The sequence below is a fragment of the Alternaria atra genome (assembly GCF_907166805.1).
Source record: "Alternaria atra isolate CS162 genome assembly, contig: 20, whole genome shotgun sequence".
Taxonomy (NCBI): Eukaryota; Fungi; Ascomycota; class Dothideomycetes; order Pleosporales; family Pleosporaceae; genus Alternaria; species Alternaria atra.
The window spans coordinates 169,163-184,287 of NW_025091318.1; the positions used below are offsets into that span (position 1 = coordinate 169,163).

Below are 15,125 nucleotides of genomic sequence, written 5' to 3' on the forward strand. Positions count from 1 at the left end.
TTTCCGGCACGCTCCTTCACCACGCGCAACTTTTGAATCGCCTTGTTACGATTGCGCATCGTCGACGCATGTGTCACTATCTTCCTAAGCTGTGTGAAGTACTCGTTCTCGGTAAAATCATCACAGCAGAGGAAAGGAAGTACTTCCATTCACTCTGGTCCTTGCAAGACATACTCGCCGAGGTAGAGAGCCTTTGCATCCACAAGTCTCTGAAAGGATAGCAGCACAGGCTCTTCGTACGGGCTCGGGATACCCGTCTTGATACAGGAAGGATTACAGTACTCTAGCAGGTTCAGTCCACGAAACACACACCTCTTATTGCTTTCCCCTGGAGTACCGATATCCCATTCGATACCACGTCTGTAGTGGGCAGTGAGGACTCGTTACGGAAGCGATGAGCAATGCGAAATGTTCCAGTCCTTATGAGCCCTCTGGTTGGAGGGCTATCAAGGCCACACGGCTTCGTCTTCAGTTGGGAATGGTCTGCGGAGTGTGATAAACATCTACTGGCAACATTGCACAAGGGTACGCCTCCATTCCGTTACTTCCCGAGCATTCATGTTTTCATCCATCCTTTATGAACCCTGTCTCCTCTCTCACGTTGCCACATCTGGATGTCTTATAGGGAATCCTGACCCACTCTTGAAAATTGGACGGTGAATGGTGAAATCATGCTTTGTAAAGGAGCGTATCTTCTGATGTGTGTCTGTGTGTAGACGTCTGTTTGCTCTGCCCCACTATACCTGTGTCAATTATCGAGCTCACGCCGCGCAACAATCTCAACTATACAACACTCAATACCCCATAACACGCACAGTGGGGCCAGAGAGAGACGAGAGAGGTTGGATGAAGGTGACGGCGGATATGGAGGCGAGTTTGCAGGCGCTGGAGTTGGCGGAACAGGAGCGCTTCCGACAAGCAGCTGTCGCGGCAGAGGTTGTGAGAGTGCGTGTTGAAGAAGAGAGGAAGCTGATGGTAATAGTTCATCACATGCTGATCATGAAGCACTTTGCTAATATTCAATGTACCTGTACAGAGTGAAAGGTGTGCCGAGAAGGAGGCTAGGGATGCTGAACGCGATGCTGAGTTGGCTGCATTCGAGGCTGAGCTTCAGGCTGTGCGTGCTTCTAACGAGGGGGCAAAGAAGAAGCGACAGCAAGCGTACGCGCAGCTGGCCTTAGAGCACGCGGAGCAAGAAGACCGCAGGCGGAGGAAAGACGGGAGGATGACTGTCGCTGCTCGTACTGAGAGCCTCCTTGCTAAGTGGTACGTCGTCTGCTATTCCACACAACCAATGGTGTGTAGCTTGCTTCGACACGATCTTGTTTGACCTCTGGCCAGCCACTTTGCCAGACACGTCTGCTACCAACAAGATTGCTGCCGAAGCTCCTGGGAAGGAGAGAGCTGCTGAGAAGAGGAAAGAGGAGGATAAGAAGAAGAAGGAATTTGAGGAGAAGCTCAACTCTCACAACCGTTGTGGTGATTTTGCTAGATGGGGTGGGAGTGATTATGGTGGTAGTGGTCACCGTGGCAGTCTTGATAGTGATGCTCGCGGTGGTCGCGGCGGTCCTCCTCGACCGGCTCCTGAAACTCCCCAGGTTGGGCACATCCAGGCAGGAACTAAAGTGCAATGTGGCTTATGTGAAGGAATGCAAGCGGCGGGAAGTAGAGAACGCTACAGCCTTAGCAACTGCTTCTTCGCCGATTCTTGCCCCTGCCCCTGCCCCTGCCCCTACTCAGGCCCCATCTACGCCTGACTCCGCCCCCGACCCTCTCTCCAATACCCTCGATGGCCACAATCTCACCAAGGAAGAGAGGAAAACGGTGTCGAAAGAAGACTAGAGGTGGAAGATGTCGACGACCGGCATATCGGAGTATGTACTCGGTAGGTATTACCATGGATGGGAAATATTCGGTCGCCTGATCGGAGTTTCGGGATCAAAACAGCGTAGTGCCGGAGCTTCGCCCGGTACTCGCTACATTCCCTTTGCACATTGTATTCATTCTAGTGTAGCATAGACGGGAAGATAAGCCAGTATGCTGCAGCGTCGGGTTTCTTCGGTTCCACCAGGTAAGGCAATGAATACTGGGGGCACTCCTCGGTATTTTTCAGTTCTTGGTACCTGAGTAATCTACAGTACCATCGTTTTCATCTCATCACAGGTAAGCGGTGATGGCCATTTTCAATGATCATGTTCAGTTGTCATAGGTAGGATTGTTTCATGGTAATCTCATTGCAATGCTTGCTGTCAACTATCATCGCATTCTCCATTTCCTTGACTCGCAATCGTGGTCGCGTAAGATACCCCTGTGTACCAGCCACCCAATTTAGTATCCGTACAAGTTGACGCGCTCATTGGTCGAAGCCTTGAGCTTTTGGTTCTCTTTGATAAGCATCATGCGAATCACCCAAGCACAGGCAATTGAGCACAGCGCAAACCCAGCTGATGCACCGAATCCAATTCCGAACCTTGGCTTGTCGGAGTTTGGCCAGAGGTATGCGCCGTAGATGTAACCAATTTGACCTCCGACATTTGTCATCGCAAGGACCACAGCTTTCTTCTCTTTTGTTTGACTGAGCGTCGAAGACGCCCAACCGATGATGACGGAGTTGACCGAGTAAGCGCCAATGGGGAAGATAAAGCACGCAACGTATCGACCTGCCGTGTTCAACGTACTAGCAGCGATGACGAATCCGACAATGGCGACGAGTAGTCCACCGGTGATATGCCAGGTACGTTCATGCATGCGTCCTGAACTCCAGCCTGTAGCAATACCTGCCGCGCCTGCGAGCAGGAAGGGAGGGCATGTCAGTACCAGAGTAATTGTGGTGCTGAAGCCGAGGGTCTTGACAACACTGTCATCACTTTCAGCGATCCATTCCAGTAGTGACATGGAACAAGTGTACTTACGTTGGGAAGAAAGAGTTGAACGAGCAAGCACTGAGATGGAAGTTCTGCATGAGACAGAACAGCCACGTCCTCTTGTCGCGGCACGCCTGCCTCAGCCCCTCCATCATACTGACAGGACCTGTGGAGTCGCCGAGTCGGTCACGCTCCATACGTGCATGAGCAAGTTCACGTTCCCTTGGGTTGAGCCAGCTAGTGGTGAGTGGGGTGTTGGGAAGCATGAAGAAACCCCAGATAGCCACCAATCCGGTCGCCGCTCCTTCACTGTCGAAATGTTAGTTTCCAATGGAGTTCTTGGTAGAAACGAAAAAACCTACATAATGAATAGCCAACGCCACCCTGCGATGCCTCGAGCACCATCTAGTTGGAATACTCCTGCTGCGATCAATCCACTGAACCCAGTAGCCAAGATCTGCGCGCAGTAAAGTGTCGCAATACGTGTTGCGACTTCCTTGCGCGTGTAGAAGATTGAGAGCATGTATGTAGCTCCGGGGTAGAACGGCGCCTCAGTAACACCTAGGAAGAACCGACATATGACCAATCCGGCGAAGTTCTGCACCAGCGCTGTGCAAGCCGATACAATAGCCCAAATGAACATCCAAGTACTCATGTAGATACCTGGGCGGACACGAGTAATAAGCATATCTGTAAATTTCAGCTTCCTACTAATCTTCAACAAGGCAAGACTGCTCACTCGATGGGACCTGCATCAGGACGTAACCCACGAAGAGAATGCTAACACAAGTGTTGAACTGAACACCAGTCATTCCCAAGTCATCTTCCAAGTTGTTCAAGCGAGCTTGCGCAATGGCATTGCGGTCAACGTAGTTCAAAAAGTACATGATGCACAACGTTGGCTATCATCACGTTAATCATTATACCGCATCAAAGTTTGCAATACGTACCATCAGTCTCCAGTCAATCTTTCGTACAAGCGCAATCTCTTCCGGATCTGACTTGGCTTCCGCGCCGGTATAGTCCGCCACGCCAGCATGCTTATCAGGACCAAGCTCACACTTGTCCTCCAAGTGCGCCACAGCCACGGGTTCGTCGTCCGCCGTCTCAATGGTAGTAGGCTGATGTTTTGTACCCATCTTGGCAGGGTCTTTCAAACGTAGAGTCGTAATGTCGAAAGTACCAGCAAGCAGTGGGTATGTGCCTTCCTTTTGAATGCATAATGACGGCGTGGTGTGTCAACACACATGTTCCAATCACCTGCTTGGCGTGGTATTGGCATGGACGGGTCCAAGACATTTCCCCGCACTGTACTACAATATAGCTTCCTTGCCTACTCCAATCTACTCAGCCACTAAGCTCGGCCTGCAGATCTTATCGTAATAAACAGTCCATATGCACACTATCCAAGACATTTCGGTAGTAGTTTTGACGCCGGCGTACAGAAACATGCATGGATTTCTGGTTTTGTGTTCGCACGGGGTGCCTTTTGCCTGGAACCCGGGGAAGGACTGGGGCCGACAACGTTGTTTTTTGTGGAGAAGCTGAATAAGTCTGCACGGTACGATCGTGCGCTTTTGAATAACTTGTTCCGTTGGCAGTTAGCGGCAAGTCTTTGAGCTGGAAAGTCACACTGCTTTGGAAGCGGTGCAACGGTGGACGGACATCATGCGATGGCATGTGTATCGGTGGTTCGCCCTACTTGCTTCTCCCACATTACTCAAACGTTGCAGAATATTCAGCTCTGGAACTTCGCGCGATGTATGCGCAAACGCAGAATTCTGTTATATGTCTTATTAACCAACTGAACAATGTGCATAAACATTACTCATGTATGTGCTCCTTGTCTATCCAGGATTGTACCTATGTATGACTTCGTCCAAATACCCGGAGGCAGATAAGTCACCGTTCCATTATGCTCCTAACAAATAGTGGCGAACTTGTATTCCACCTGACCGTTTCTGATCGCCGGAAAGACACCGGCGTCGATAAGTCGAAAGGCGTCCCATTCAGCCGCACCCTCTGTCTTGAAGTTCCACCAGAACCAACCCTGAGTCTTAGACTCAAATGCGGCGATCTGGGCCTCGATATAGCGTCGAGAGTCATCTTTGTAAGAGGCTGACCATCGCGAGATGTCGTTTTGCCAGTCGCAAGACCCGATTCTGGAGCTACCTGAGAGGGTGCCGTCGTAGCGAGCACCGCGATCAAAGCCGTTGAGGTACTTTGCGCAATCTCTGATATGATGTCAGTAGGTATTTCATGTGTCGCAGAGGTGAGAGCTTTCTTACGTCATGGCCGATGTCCACTCGCCAACTAGAAGCAATTCAAGTCAGTAAATACCTCACAAGCATTTCTGTCCTCGCAATTACATACCAAAAGTCCACTTATCCGCACCACTGTACGTCTCAGAGTTACTGCAGGCGTATCTTGCGTGGTCCGCAGGTGACATGCGAAGAAGGTTGCTGTCAAATACTTGATATTCATGGTGGTCGATAGCGACGTTTACCGCGTTTGCATCTGACGGGGTGAGGAAACCATTCCAAGTGTTCGGTGGCTTGAAACCATCGTGAATTATCACTGGGGTGTCTGAGACCTCCCTAGTCTGGCCATAACCGTCGCGATAAAATTGCTTAGTCACGTCCAGGCTAAGACCAGTGTACAACGCAGGCTCGTTGAGAAGCTGGATACCGATGACGACGTCCTGGTACTCTGTCCGTGCATACTTCTGCTGAATGGTCCGAAGAACTTGCAGAGTCTGTTTGACGGTATCGCCTTGTTGCCAGCGTGGGACGTCCATCCGTTGGCCGGAGTTGTCGTATCCGTTCTGGGAGCCTGGTGCGCCATGGAGGTCGATGATGATCTTGAGCCCTAAACTTCGCGACCAGTCGATAGCGGCGTCAATGTAGACATTCGCACCGCTGACATAAGCTGTACCGAAGGTATCGTATGCCCAGAATCCGACAGGGATACGAACAACATTGAAACCAGACTGCTTGATCTTGTTGAAGTCTTCCCATCTAACAAAAGAGTCCCAATGCTTGCGCAGGATACTAAGCGCCGTGTCTTTGCCAAGCTTCTGGCCCAAGGTAAACTCTATGAAGCATCAGCTTCCAAGCCCGTCATAGCTTGCAGACTTCTACTTACCGTCGACAATGTCCCTTTGCGGACGACCCTGGTTTGCCCCATCAAAGATCGACGGCGTAATCCAACTGCGTGAAGATATTCAGTAACACATCCTCTAGATTATCGGAAAGTTAAGGCAGCGTACGGTTCCAAGACCAACCATCCGCCAATATTGACACCACGAATCTTGTCTGAGCCCCATCTGAAGTCGACTGCACGCTTCTCACTAAAAGATATATCAGCAGCTGCGTGAAACGTGCTTGGGTAGGGAAAGAGTGTCCAATGTGAGAGTTGCCACTGCTCAGCCGGAAGTGGAAAGATGCATTCCATCGCATCATACACAACACTTACGTCGGAGCTGCAATCGCGCTGGCGCATAGTGACAAAGCCACAAATGCGCGACTGAAAATCATGATATCGGGTAACAGTATAGAAAATTAAGAGTAGGAGTGTAGACCCTGCAAATGTAGTGGTACTGAAATCAAGTGAGAGGTGACGGGATGCGCGGAAACGAGTAGTACGTCTACACTTAAGATAGGTTGTCACAAGAATAGGAACCACGGCTGGTCAGGGTGGAATTCGCGTGCGCCCCCTGCAAGTGCTAACCTGGCGAGGTGCGACTGCTGTGGCAAGAAATGAATGGCATATATACCTGGTTGGATCTGAGCGGTATAAGCATAGTCAAATTAGCAAGTTTTCCTCGAGTTGTTACTGGCGTGTGACCTTATGACCCAACAAGGAAGGTAAATTGGAGGCCGCAGAAGTGAACCTAACCCTGGAAGTCCGGATAGAAGGCTACGTAGATGGTGATCCGGTCAGGAGGTGGGTGTACTCAGCAAACCGGAGGTAGTCGTGGCGCATGTGACGCGTTCACGCGAGTACTTCTAACCTTAAACCCGTAGTGCACCCCGCACTGATTCTGGCGGGGACGAGCATTCTGCACCTAAGATTTTGGTAATGCATACTCGCTCTTGAAGCGTGACCTCCGCAGAGAAGTCTGGAGTAGACGGACTTGCTGCAAAGTAATCATACTTGTGCAGTCGCGTGGTGTCTGAAACACATTGTCAAATTAGACCATCTCCAATGGCGCAATGCGGTTGATTAGCCACGAGCTTAAAGTGACCGCCGCAAACTTAGTACCGGGAATATGCACACGGAAGTGTGAACTGTTCCTGACGATCCTGGAAGCTAACATGTGCGGCATATAGATCATATGACCCAGGATCTGCAAATTAATTTAGCAGCAACCTATAGTACAGTCAGAGATGTCACTGTAGGATTACGGTTCTCCATGCGTTGTTCTAGGCCATCAGAGGAGAGGTGTTGTCAAGCGCGATTGCGGTGTTCGCTCCGCCCGTTTCTCCTATGTTTACTTCTCGGTGCATGGCGTAGTGCAGCGCTAGAAGAAATTCTGATCATTGTTCCAATGCCAATGAAGTTCTCTCGTGTAACCACATTGCTGGCGCAGCATCTGAAAATAAAGTATCAAGGGGGGTTGATTGCCCGCAGTATGCATCTGCAAGGTGGAGTGGCGAAAGTTGGTTTGGACGGGCGGCAGGTTGACTGGGGTGAACGTACAAGGATAAATTATGCAATGAGCATAAGACCGCTACTATGAAATTCAACGAGGCATAGTGTGGTAAACGAAGCTTGATGCAGCGTCACAGGCGCAGTTGCGAACTGGGATGCAAGGATGATGGAATGCAATGTCGAGCTGTGAAGGTGCGATCAAGGTGTGGCGCGGCGCCTTCCGGGCCACAGGAGTAACGCCGGCAGGCGGGGACGAATCAGAGGCAGTTGGTACAATGTCTCACAACACGCAGAGTGTATCCGACTGGACGTCAATGTATACGGTCAAATAATTCGAGAGACTCTCCTCTCCTATCGACTGCGATCACTTCTTCTCTAACACCCATCCTCCCAGCCATAGAAAGCCTGGCACTGCAGTGACTGCGGACAGCGCTCCCAACACTGCTGCCATCGTGCCCCAACCGCTGTCTTCGACGAGAAATCCGGCCAGCAAAGGCCCCACCATACAGCCTCCAGCGAAAGCAACGTTGTACAATGCGTAAGCCTGCGCAAATGCGCCACCTTTTCCGAATCCTGGGCGTCCATTTACGAGCATCTTCTTTTCCTTCGCCTCAGCGACAGCCGATATCTCGGCCATAACCGGCGCGAAGGTCATGCCCACGAAGAACCCAGTAACTGCTAATAACGCGCATATCAACACCTTGTCTTTCATGGTATTCTCATCCACGAAGCGGAGGCAGATGAGAGGAGGGCAGCCGCACAAGAAGCCCACGACGACCAGATAGCGCCCACCATATGTGTCGCTCAACCAACCCCACAATGGCGAGAGTAAGCTTGGTATGACAATTGGGAGGAACAAAAGTGCAGCACCTGTTGAATTCCAGTTGAATGTGTTGGCGGCATGAATGGTGAGAACAGAGTCGAAGGCTGTCAACAACATTGCTTGAATGAGTGCACAGAACAGCGAGGCAAGTAGGCGTCGTGAATACAAAAGTGAAAGAACTGGAGGAAGACGATCGCGTATACGTTGATGAGGCGGACTGTGTTGTTGCGCTTCGACGGACACCGTTTCTTGCTGGGCTATCGTTTTGGTAGCATCTGGGTTGAAGCTTGGGGTTCCAGGAGTATTGGCCGGTGTCACTGTTTTCTCCAAGTATACGTTTTCGTCGACAGGCGGGCGGCCCATAGCCTCTGGATCCCATCTCGCTGCCACCTTCTTCTCCACAAGCAACAATCGGAGGATCACGTCCAAGCCAACCAATGCATAGCACATGCCAAAAACAGCATTGTAGCCAGCTTTGTCGTAGACCACGCCACCGAGTAGAGGAGATATAAGCATGCCAAGAGACACCCCTATAGTCAACCACCCAGTGGCTGTCGCGAGTCGCTCCTGAGGTACTGTATCAGCCAACAAGGCAAGGCCAACGACCCATACCACAGCTGCCGAGGCTCCCTGGAGGATCCTTCCAACAATCAGAACGCCAGTTGACTTGCCAAAGTTGAGCAAGATCGTAGCTCCGAGGAGGACGAACAAGCCTAGAAGAAGTGGGAACCGGCGCGACGAGCCGCGGTCTGCAAGCCACCCGCATATTGGCGAGAATGCAAGAAGTGCAGCACCATATACGGCGACGAGTACTGAGACCCAGTACTGGACTTGATCATCTTCAACATGGCTACGCGTACCTATTGCGAAGGGTATGACAGGCACAATGACGCCATACAGGAACATGTCCTTCTTGAATCAGCTTCCTACCCCGGCGATAGCTATACGTGACGTGGGAACTTACTGTGAAGACAGCCAAGGAAACAGTCCCGATGATGAACGCATCCGAGCTTCTGACTTTGAGCATGAACGGTGGGTTGGATCCATGATTCGTCAAAGACGACAGCCACGAAGATCTCGCCATTGTGTTCGGTGTTGTCATTGTTCCGGGTGCTGCAGAATCTATTTGTACACCAGCCGTCCTAGTATGACGATTAACACTTGCAGCAGTACCACGGTTCTCACTCTGCTCTTCATTCAAGTGGTAGCGCAATTTTGCTAAGATTGCGGTACACGATCGCGCCGGTTCCACTCCAGATCGTCTTCTCAATCGGCTCTATCTGCAATACATCTCGTCAAACCCCAAATAGACGAAGAATTATGACAGACGACAAGGTCAGTATGTGTGGCGTAGACGTTGGTATAACGCCGGGTATGATGTTCTCGTGGTGGCGATATCTATCCTGCCTTGCAGCCTCGTACCCACGGGCTCCCTGGACTGCGGTCTTGGCAAACGTCATCTCCTACACAAGATCCACTTCCAAATTCCCTTTCCCTACGAGCGGGGCTTCAAACGTTTCAATTCCCACGTGCTGACTTCCGAATATGCATGACACGCTGACTTTTATTTTTCCTCGAGGAAGCAATTATTGACTATCTAAAGGATATCGTCGCACGGCCCTCATTGCGCCGCCGATCAAGCCGATAGAATCGGTATCATCTGCACGACGGTCCAGTTTTGGAGTATCTTTGTCAGGCCTGGCTGACGATATATACCATCCTGCACCAGGATTAGTAATTCACGGATCATACGTACCTTTTGGCTGCATAGCGTAGTGGTGCAGGGCTGCGTTCTGACAATCTGCCTACGAAGAAGCCCGTCCTCAACAAGTTGCTCTAAAACCACACCCGCCATAGGTATACGGTATCTTCTATTTCGACAGCTTGATATGCTGGTCATTACCATGACCTTTCGTATAAATTGGGAAAGCCTTGGCCTTGCTAGAAGACTACATGGGCCCACTGTGTTCCTATACATCAAATCCACCAACATTAGATGCGCCTCTATCCATTAGGTATCAATCGGACTTACTACGCTTTTTTCTTTTGACGTCCTGGAGTTCTTTGCTGAGCATGGATGAATCACCCTCGGCTCACACCCTTGCTTCGTTCGTCATTACTGTCATCGTCTTTCTGCGATGCACATTCTAACACACTTACTTCTGCCATCAATGCCTCTCGAAGACATGTAGTTTGAGGGATAAAACACTGCTACGGTGACTTCCAGGATCCATTACGCGAAGACTGGTCAACGCCCGGCCTAGTTGGCGAGAGCTAAAATCCTTCTTTATCCTGCTGTTTCACAACATTTGAGGTGTGTATAAAGAAAGGTGTTCAAGGTGGGGCATATTAGTGTGGCGGTCTTTTCTGGTACCTAGCTACTCTACTCCAGCAGGCTCTGAAAGTGTTCTTGCGAGACTATGTTATGTTAAACGCCTTAACCATGGAGACTGAGATAGCTCCTGCAGAACACTTGCTCACTCAAGCTTCTATGGTCATGTTCCAAAGCAGCAGCATGCGCTCATTCGCTTCACTACCTTTAGTTTCAGACAGAACCGCATGTCAATCACGCACGGACGCTAGTATCTAACACAATGTCGCAACGACCCTTCGACTGTGGCAACACTTGCGCTTGACGTTTCCGCTCCACTCTCACCTCTCACTTCTCAACGCAAAATGGCACAAGTTGAACGCGCGACGCCCGTCGTGAGCATATGCACACACACCATACCGACCTCTCTCGCACCCGAGCTATCCCCACTGCAGCTCTGTCCGACATGTATGATAACTTCGCAGATCGCCGCTATCAATTTCGTACAAGAACAGTTCGACGCGCGCGGTGGTATATTCCAGTCTAAACAAAAGGGACCAGACGGCCATACTACCCATGACCACAAGGCCGCTCGAAAGGCCTGGCGCACTGCGAAGATTGCATTGACAAACACCATAGAGAAGTTCGAAGACTTACTTGAAGACAAGAACACACCAGTACAGGATCTGCCGAAGCTGAGAGAAGCGTTAAATGTGTGGGACAAGAAGAAGATCGTGCTGACTAGGGTGCCGGGCTTAAAATATGTCGATGGCGCAGAAGAAGAAGAACCAACCGAGGAGGAGAAAGATGGTGCGCGATTATTGATGGTATGGCTGAAAATGGTCGTTGAGAAAGAGATGACACAAGAAGAGCTGAAGTCATCTCGAACAAACCCGCCAGTAGGCACTTCACATCCAACATCATCGCGAATCCCTGTCGCCTGTCCGTTCCAATATGCTGTACCACAAGAACCGGCACCGCAAAAATGTTCAGATGTACGTCAGTCTGAGTGCCCACTTCTAGCAATCACGCAGATGCTTGCAACGCCGCCACCGAAATCCCGACATCATGTCGCGACACCTAAATCAATACTCAAGCGACCCCGCGCCATCAACTTGTCAGGCAGCGCATCCGCCTCACCATCACCATCACCCAAGCGGGTTTGCTTGTCAGATTCCGTGATTATGTCACCAGAGCATCTTTGCATTGCCAACCCCTCACCTTTCCACCCACTATCCCGCACCGCGAACGTACTACCCCACGCTGCTCACACCGTTGCCGAGCATCACCGCCCGCGACCTGAATTCCATCGCATAACCGAAGCCTACGTACCCGGTGTATGGGCCTCGGCAGCTTTTGATGAAAAGGCCGATACGAGCTTCCGCAGCATGACACGCCTGGAGATGGAGAAGCGATTCAAGGAGGAATCGGAAGAGCAGGAGCAGGAACAAAGGTTGGCGAACAAGTTGAAGAAAACTAGTAGAGGCTGGGTGGCCCTTTGGTGGGCGAGGAAAATGGCGCCAAACCTAGATCTGGACAAGTTGGAGATGGAAACGCAGACGTAAAGTGAAGAGATGGAAGCGGGGTAGATTGCGGTACTTGACTTTGCTGTGCGACGATATGCAAAGCAAGAAGGAAAGTACCTGCTACGAAACTGACAGCTTTACACGTTGCGTTAGGAAAGCTTTACGGTTTAACACTACGTAGTTGAGAGTAAGCGTTCTGGTCAGCCAATTGAATGCGTGTATGCGTCTACGAGATGAACTAGGATCGGCATGGAGCCTCGTCCCTGCTGTGCCTGGAGCTCATAGCGTCCTGGCGAGAACAAGAGCGAAATCGCGTCTCGTGATTTTACCACGGTATATTCTTGAGTGACCAAAATGATTTAAGACGCTGCTGAAGGATCGCTGGTCACTGCTGCGAGGTTGTGTTTGAAGCATTCACAATGTGGTAAGCATCGCAGCCTTCTGTTGGACAAGAATGGAATAGGCCAACGCGATTTCTCGCATTCCTGCCGTATTTCTGGGCGACGACTACTTCGAGCTGCGTATGGATGATGTCCACTTCGCTGGTATACAAGTCCAGGATAGGCAAGCTGTAAAGCGCACGGCCGAGAAAGCGAATATAGGATGGCAGAATGACAAATGTACTGGGCATTTACATCCGGCTAATAACAAGAGGTTGAAGATAAACCTGGCAGAGCGCTTGATGACTTTGAGGATTATGATTCTGGGGATTCTGACGAGAGCGACGCTACCGAGAGTGAGGATGGATCGCAAGGAGAGAGGACGAAGAAGACGATGAGGAAGTCGAGGAGGAAGTCGAGGAGGAAGTCGAGGAGGAAGTCGAGGAGGAAGTCGAGGAGGAGGAGTGAGAAAGAATGCGTACTCTGCAGTTCATGTATGCTCCAACTCTAATACCCGCTCGCATGACAACCTATGCCGTATTCTTGACACAACAGTGCAAGAATTCGTGCTATATTAGATCTAGAGTACAACATATCCTAAAGGTATTCGCAGTGCTACCCTATTATGTGATAACAGGATATATGTTAACGTATGATTCTACCTAAGATATATAATGCAACTTGTAAAGACAAGCCTCTTTGTAAATGTCTAATGCGACACGAATTCTGCACCCTCTTGTAACAGAGCTTGCTAATTAGAAATTTGAGGCGCCACGACGTTGCAGCCTTAAACCAGCGGCAAACCAGACCAAGTCGGCGAACGTCAGTTACAACGTCGTACAATGGGAAATTGCAACACTTAGCCCTACTTTAGCTGGCTTCTAACTAGCTAAATTGGGCTTAAGTGTGGTATTTCTTCCTTGTATGACATGATACCTGCGTGTCTTCCTACGGAGTGAGCGACGGGAACGCCCACTAGCGTGCGGACGCGGAGTGTCGGCAGTACGCTAGAAGTTACCAGTTTGACATTTCGGACGAAGTGTACGGGAGGAGGATTGTATGATAAAAAGGATGGATTCTTCACTAGAATGGTTCAGCGTTCATCAAACTTGATCTTGTACCAACCTCCAGACGTCATGACCACAATGAAACAAATCATCAATTATCCAGGCCCAGAAGTCAAGGCCAAGATTACATGCGCCCCCGTCCCTGAGCCTAGCGCTAAACAAGTGCTTATCAAGGTCGTCGTCTCCGGCTCTAATCCCAAGGACTGGAAATCACCCGAGTATGCCGCTGCTTATGATGGCCCCGACAATGATTCCTTCTTCGCAAGGTGCAAGGCTGGTGTGAACCAGGGTGATGATATTGCCGGAATAGTTGAGAAAGTCGGCAAGGATGTGATTGAATTCAAGGTACGTGGTCTGCGACTCTGGGATAGAATGAAGGGATGATAACATGAGAACAGAAGGGAGACCGTGTCGCCGCTTTCCATGAGATGGGTGCACCTGGAGGTTCGTACGCAGAGTATGCACTTGCGTGGGATTGGACCACTTTCCACATTCCTGCCGAAAAGTCTTTTGAGGGTATGTTTGCCCCTTTACTCTCAGCTCTTGACATTTGCCTGAGTGCGTTATCGTTGTTGACTCGGTTTGCGCAGAAGCTGCAACAATACCTCTCGCGGCCCTTACCGCCACTGTTGCAATGTTCCGCAATCTCAAACTGCCCACACCCTGGAATCCCGCAACGACATCTACACCTTTTGTAGTTTACGGTGCGAGTTCTGCTGTCGGCTCGTTTGCCATCAAACTCGCACGCAATAGCAACATCCACCCAATCATCGCCATTGCAGGAAAGGGTTCTCACTACGTCCAGACACTTATCGGTAGCACCAAAGGCGATATAGTCATTGACTACCGCAGTGGTGCTGACGAGGTGATAAGCCAGATTCGTGCACACCTCAAGGCAGGAAACTACGGGGAAGTTCAACACGGACTTGACCCTGGCATTGGTGCCCCGAGTCAAAAGGTTTTGACGGAGATTGTCGCGCTTAACGGATCAATCGACCTTGTTCTGCCAAGTGATTGGGAGGTTGGGTCTGCGCAGACCAAGACTTCGACTTCGGTCGGCATTGTTCATAATCAGGATAATGGGGCTTATGGAGCTGATGGTGGCGATCTGGGTTTCGTGACTTGTCGCTGGTTTACAAGGGCGTGGCAGGCGGGAACGTTTGATGGACATCCATTTGAAGTGAGACCTGAAGGACTGGAAGGCGTGGAGCAAGCGTTGAGAGATCTGAAGGATGGGAAACAGAGTGCTGTGAAGTATGTCTTCCGGATTGCGGATACACCTGGTCTTTAGGATTGCCAGGTTTGGCGTAGATACTATTAGCAGTCGACGGTTATTCCACATTTCTCGAGACGCCAAAATTGTACACAGTTGGGGGAATTTGGAAATGGAAGATTCGTCGGACATGGACGAAGATGCTGAAGAAGAGTGATGAGCTTGTGGCATCGGACTATAGGGATGAAGAACGTTTTATTGCTTCATATCATCACTGGCGCATTATGA

The 15,125-nt window shown here is 50.4% G+C and overlaps 5 protein-coding genes across 5 annotated transcripts; 2 read left to right on the top strand and 3 right to left on the bottom strand.

Annotated features, from left to right (window-relative positions):
- Positions 1-2,328: 2,328 nt before the first annotated feature.
- Positions 2,329-4,003, bottom strand: ALTATR162_LOCUS340 (uncharacterized protein; the record flags this gene model as incomplete). The annotated part of the gene is made up of 5 exons (XM_043307933.1): positions 2,329-2,857; positions 2,913-3,173; positions 3,227-3,554; positions 3,604-3,766; positions 3,815-4,003. 5 exons carry the CDS (start codon positions 4,001-4,003, stop codon positions 2,329-2,331), a joined length of 1,470 nt encoding a protein of 489 aa, XP_043163868.1.
- A 782-nt stretch (positions 4,004-4,785) lies between these two features.
- On the bottom strand, positions 4,786-6,400 carry ALTATR162_LOCUS341 (uncharacterized protein; the record flags this gene model as incomplete). The annotated part of the gene is made up of 6 exons (XM_043307934.1): positions 4,786-5,098; positions 5,153-5,177; positions 5,238-5,957; positions 6,009-6,073; positions 6,133-6,213; positions 6,339-6,400. 6 exons carry the CDS (start codon positions 6,398-6,400, stop codon positions 4,786-4,788), a joined length of 1,266 nt encoding a protein of 421 aa, XP_043163869.1.
- Positions 6,401-7,881: 1,481 nt separating this feature from the next.
- ALTATR162_LOCUS342 (uncharacterized protein) lies at positions 7,882-9,424 on the bottom strand (the record flags this gene model as incomplete). Its single annotated transcript, XM_043307935.1, has 2 exons — positions 7,882-9,249; positions 9,305-9,424. 2 exons carry the CDS (start codon positions 9,422-9,424, stop codon positions 7,882-7,884), a joined length of 1,488 nt encoding a protein of 495 aa, XP_043163870.1.
- A 1,592-nt stretch (positions 9,425-11,016) lies between these two features.
- ALTATR162_LOCUS343 (uncharacterized protein) lies at positions 11,017-12,216 on the top strand (the record flags this gene model as incomplete). Its single annotated transcript, XM_043307936.1, has 1 exon — positions 11,017-12,216. One exon carries the CDS (start codon positions 11,017-11,019, stop codon positions 12,214-12,216), a length of 1,200 nt encoding a protein of 399 aa, XP_043163871.1.
- A 1,486-nt stretch (positions 12,217-13,702) lies between these two features.
- Positions 13,703-14,915, top strand: ALTATR162_LOCUS344 (uncharacterized protein; the record flags this gene model as incomplete). Its single annotated transcript, XM_043307937.1, has 3 exons — positions 13,703-13,969; positions 14,023-14,140; positions 14,215-14,915. The coding sequence occupies 3 exons, from the start codon at positions 13,703-13,705 to the stop codon at positions 14,913-14,915; spliced, it is 1,086 nt and encodes a 361-aa protein (XP_043163872.1).
- Between the last annotated feature and the right edge of the window lie 210 nt (positions 14,916-15,125).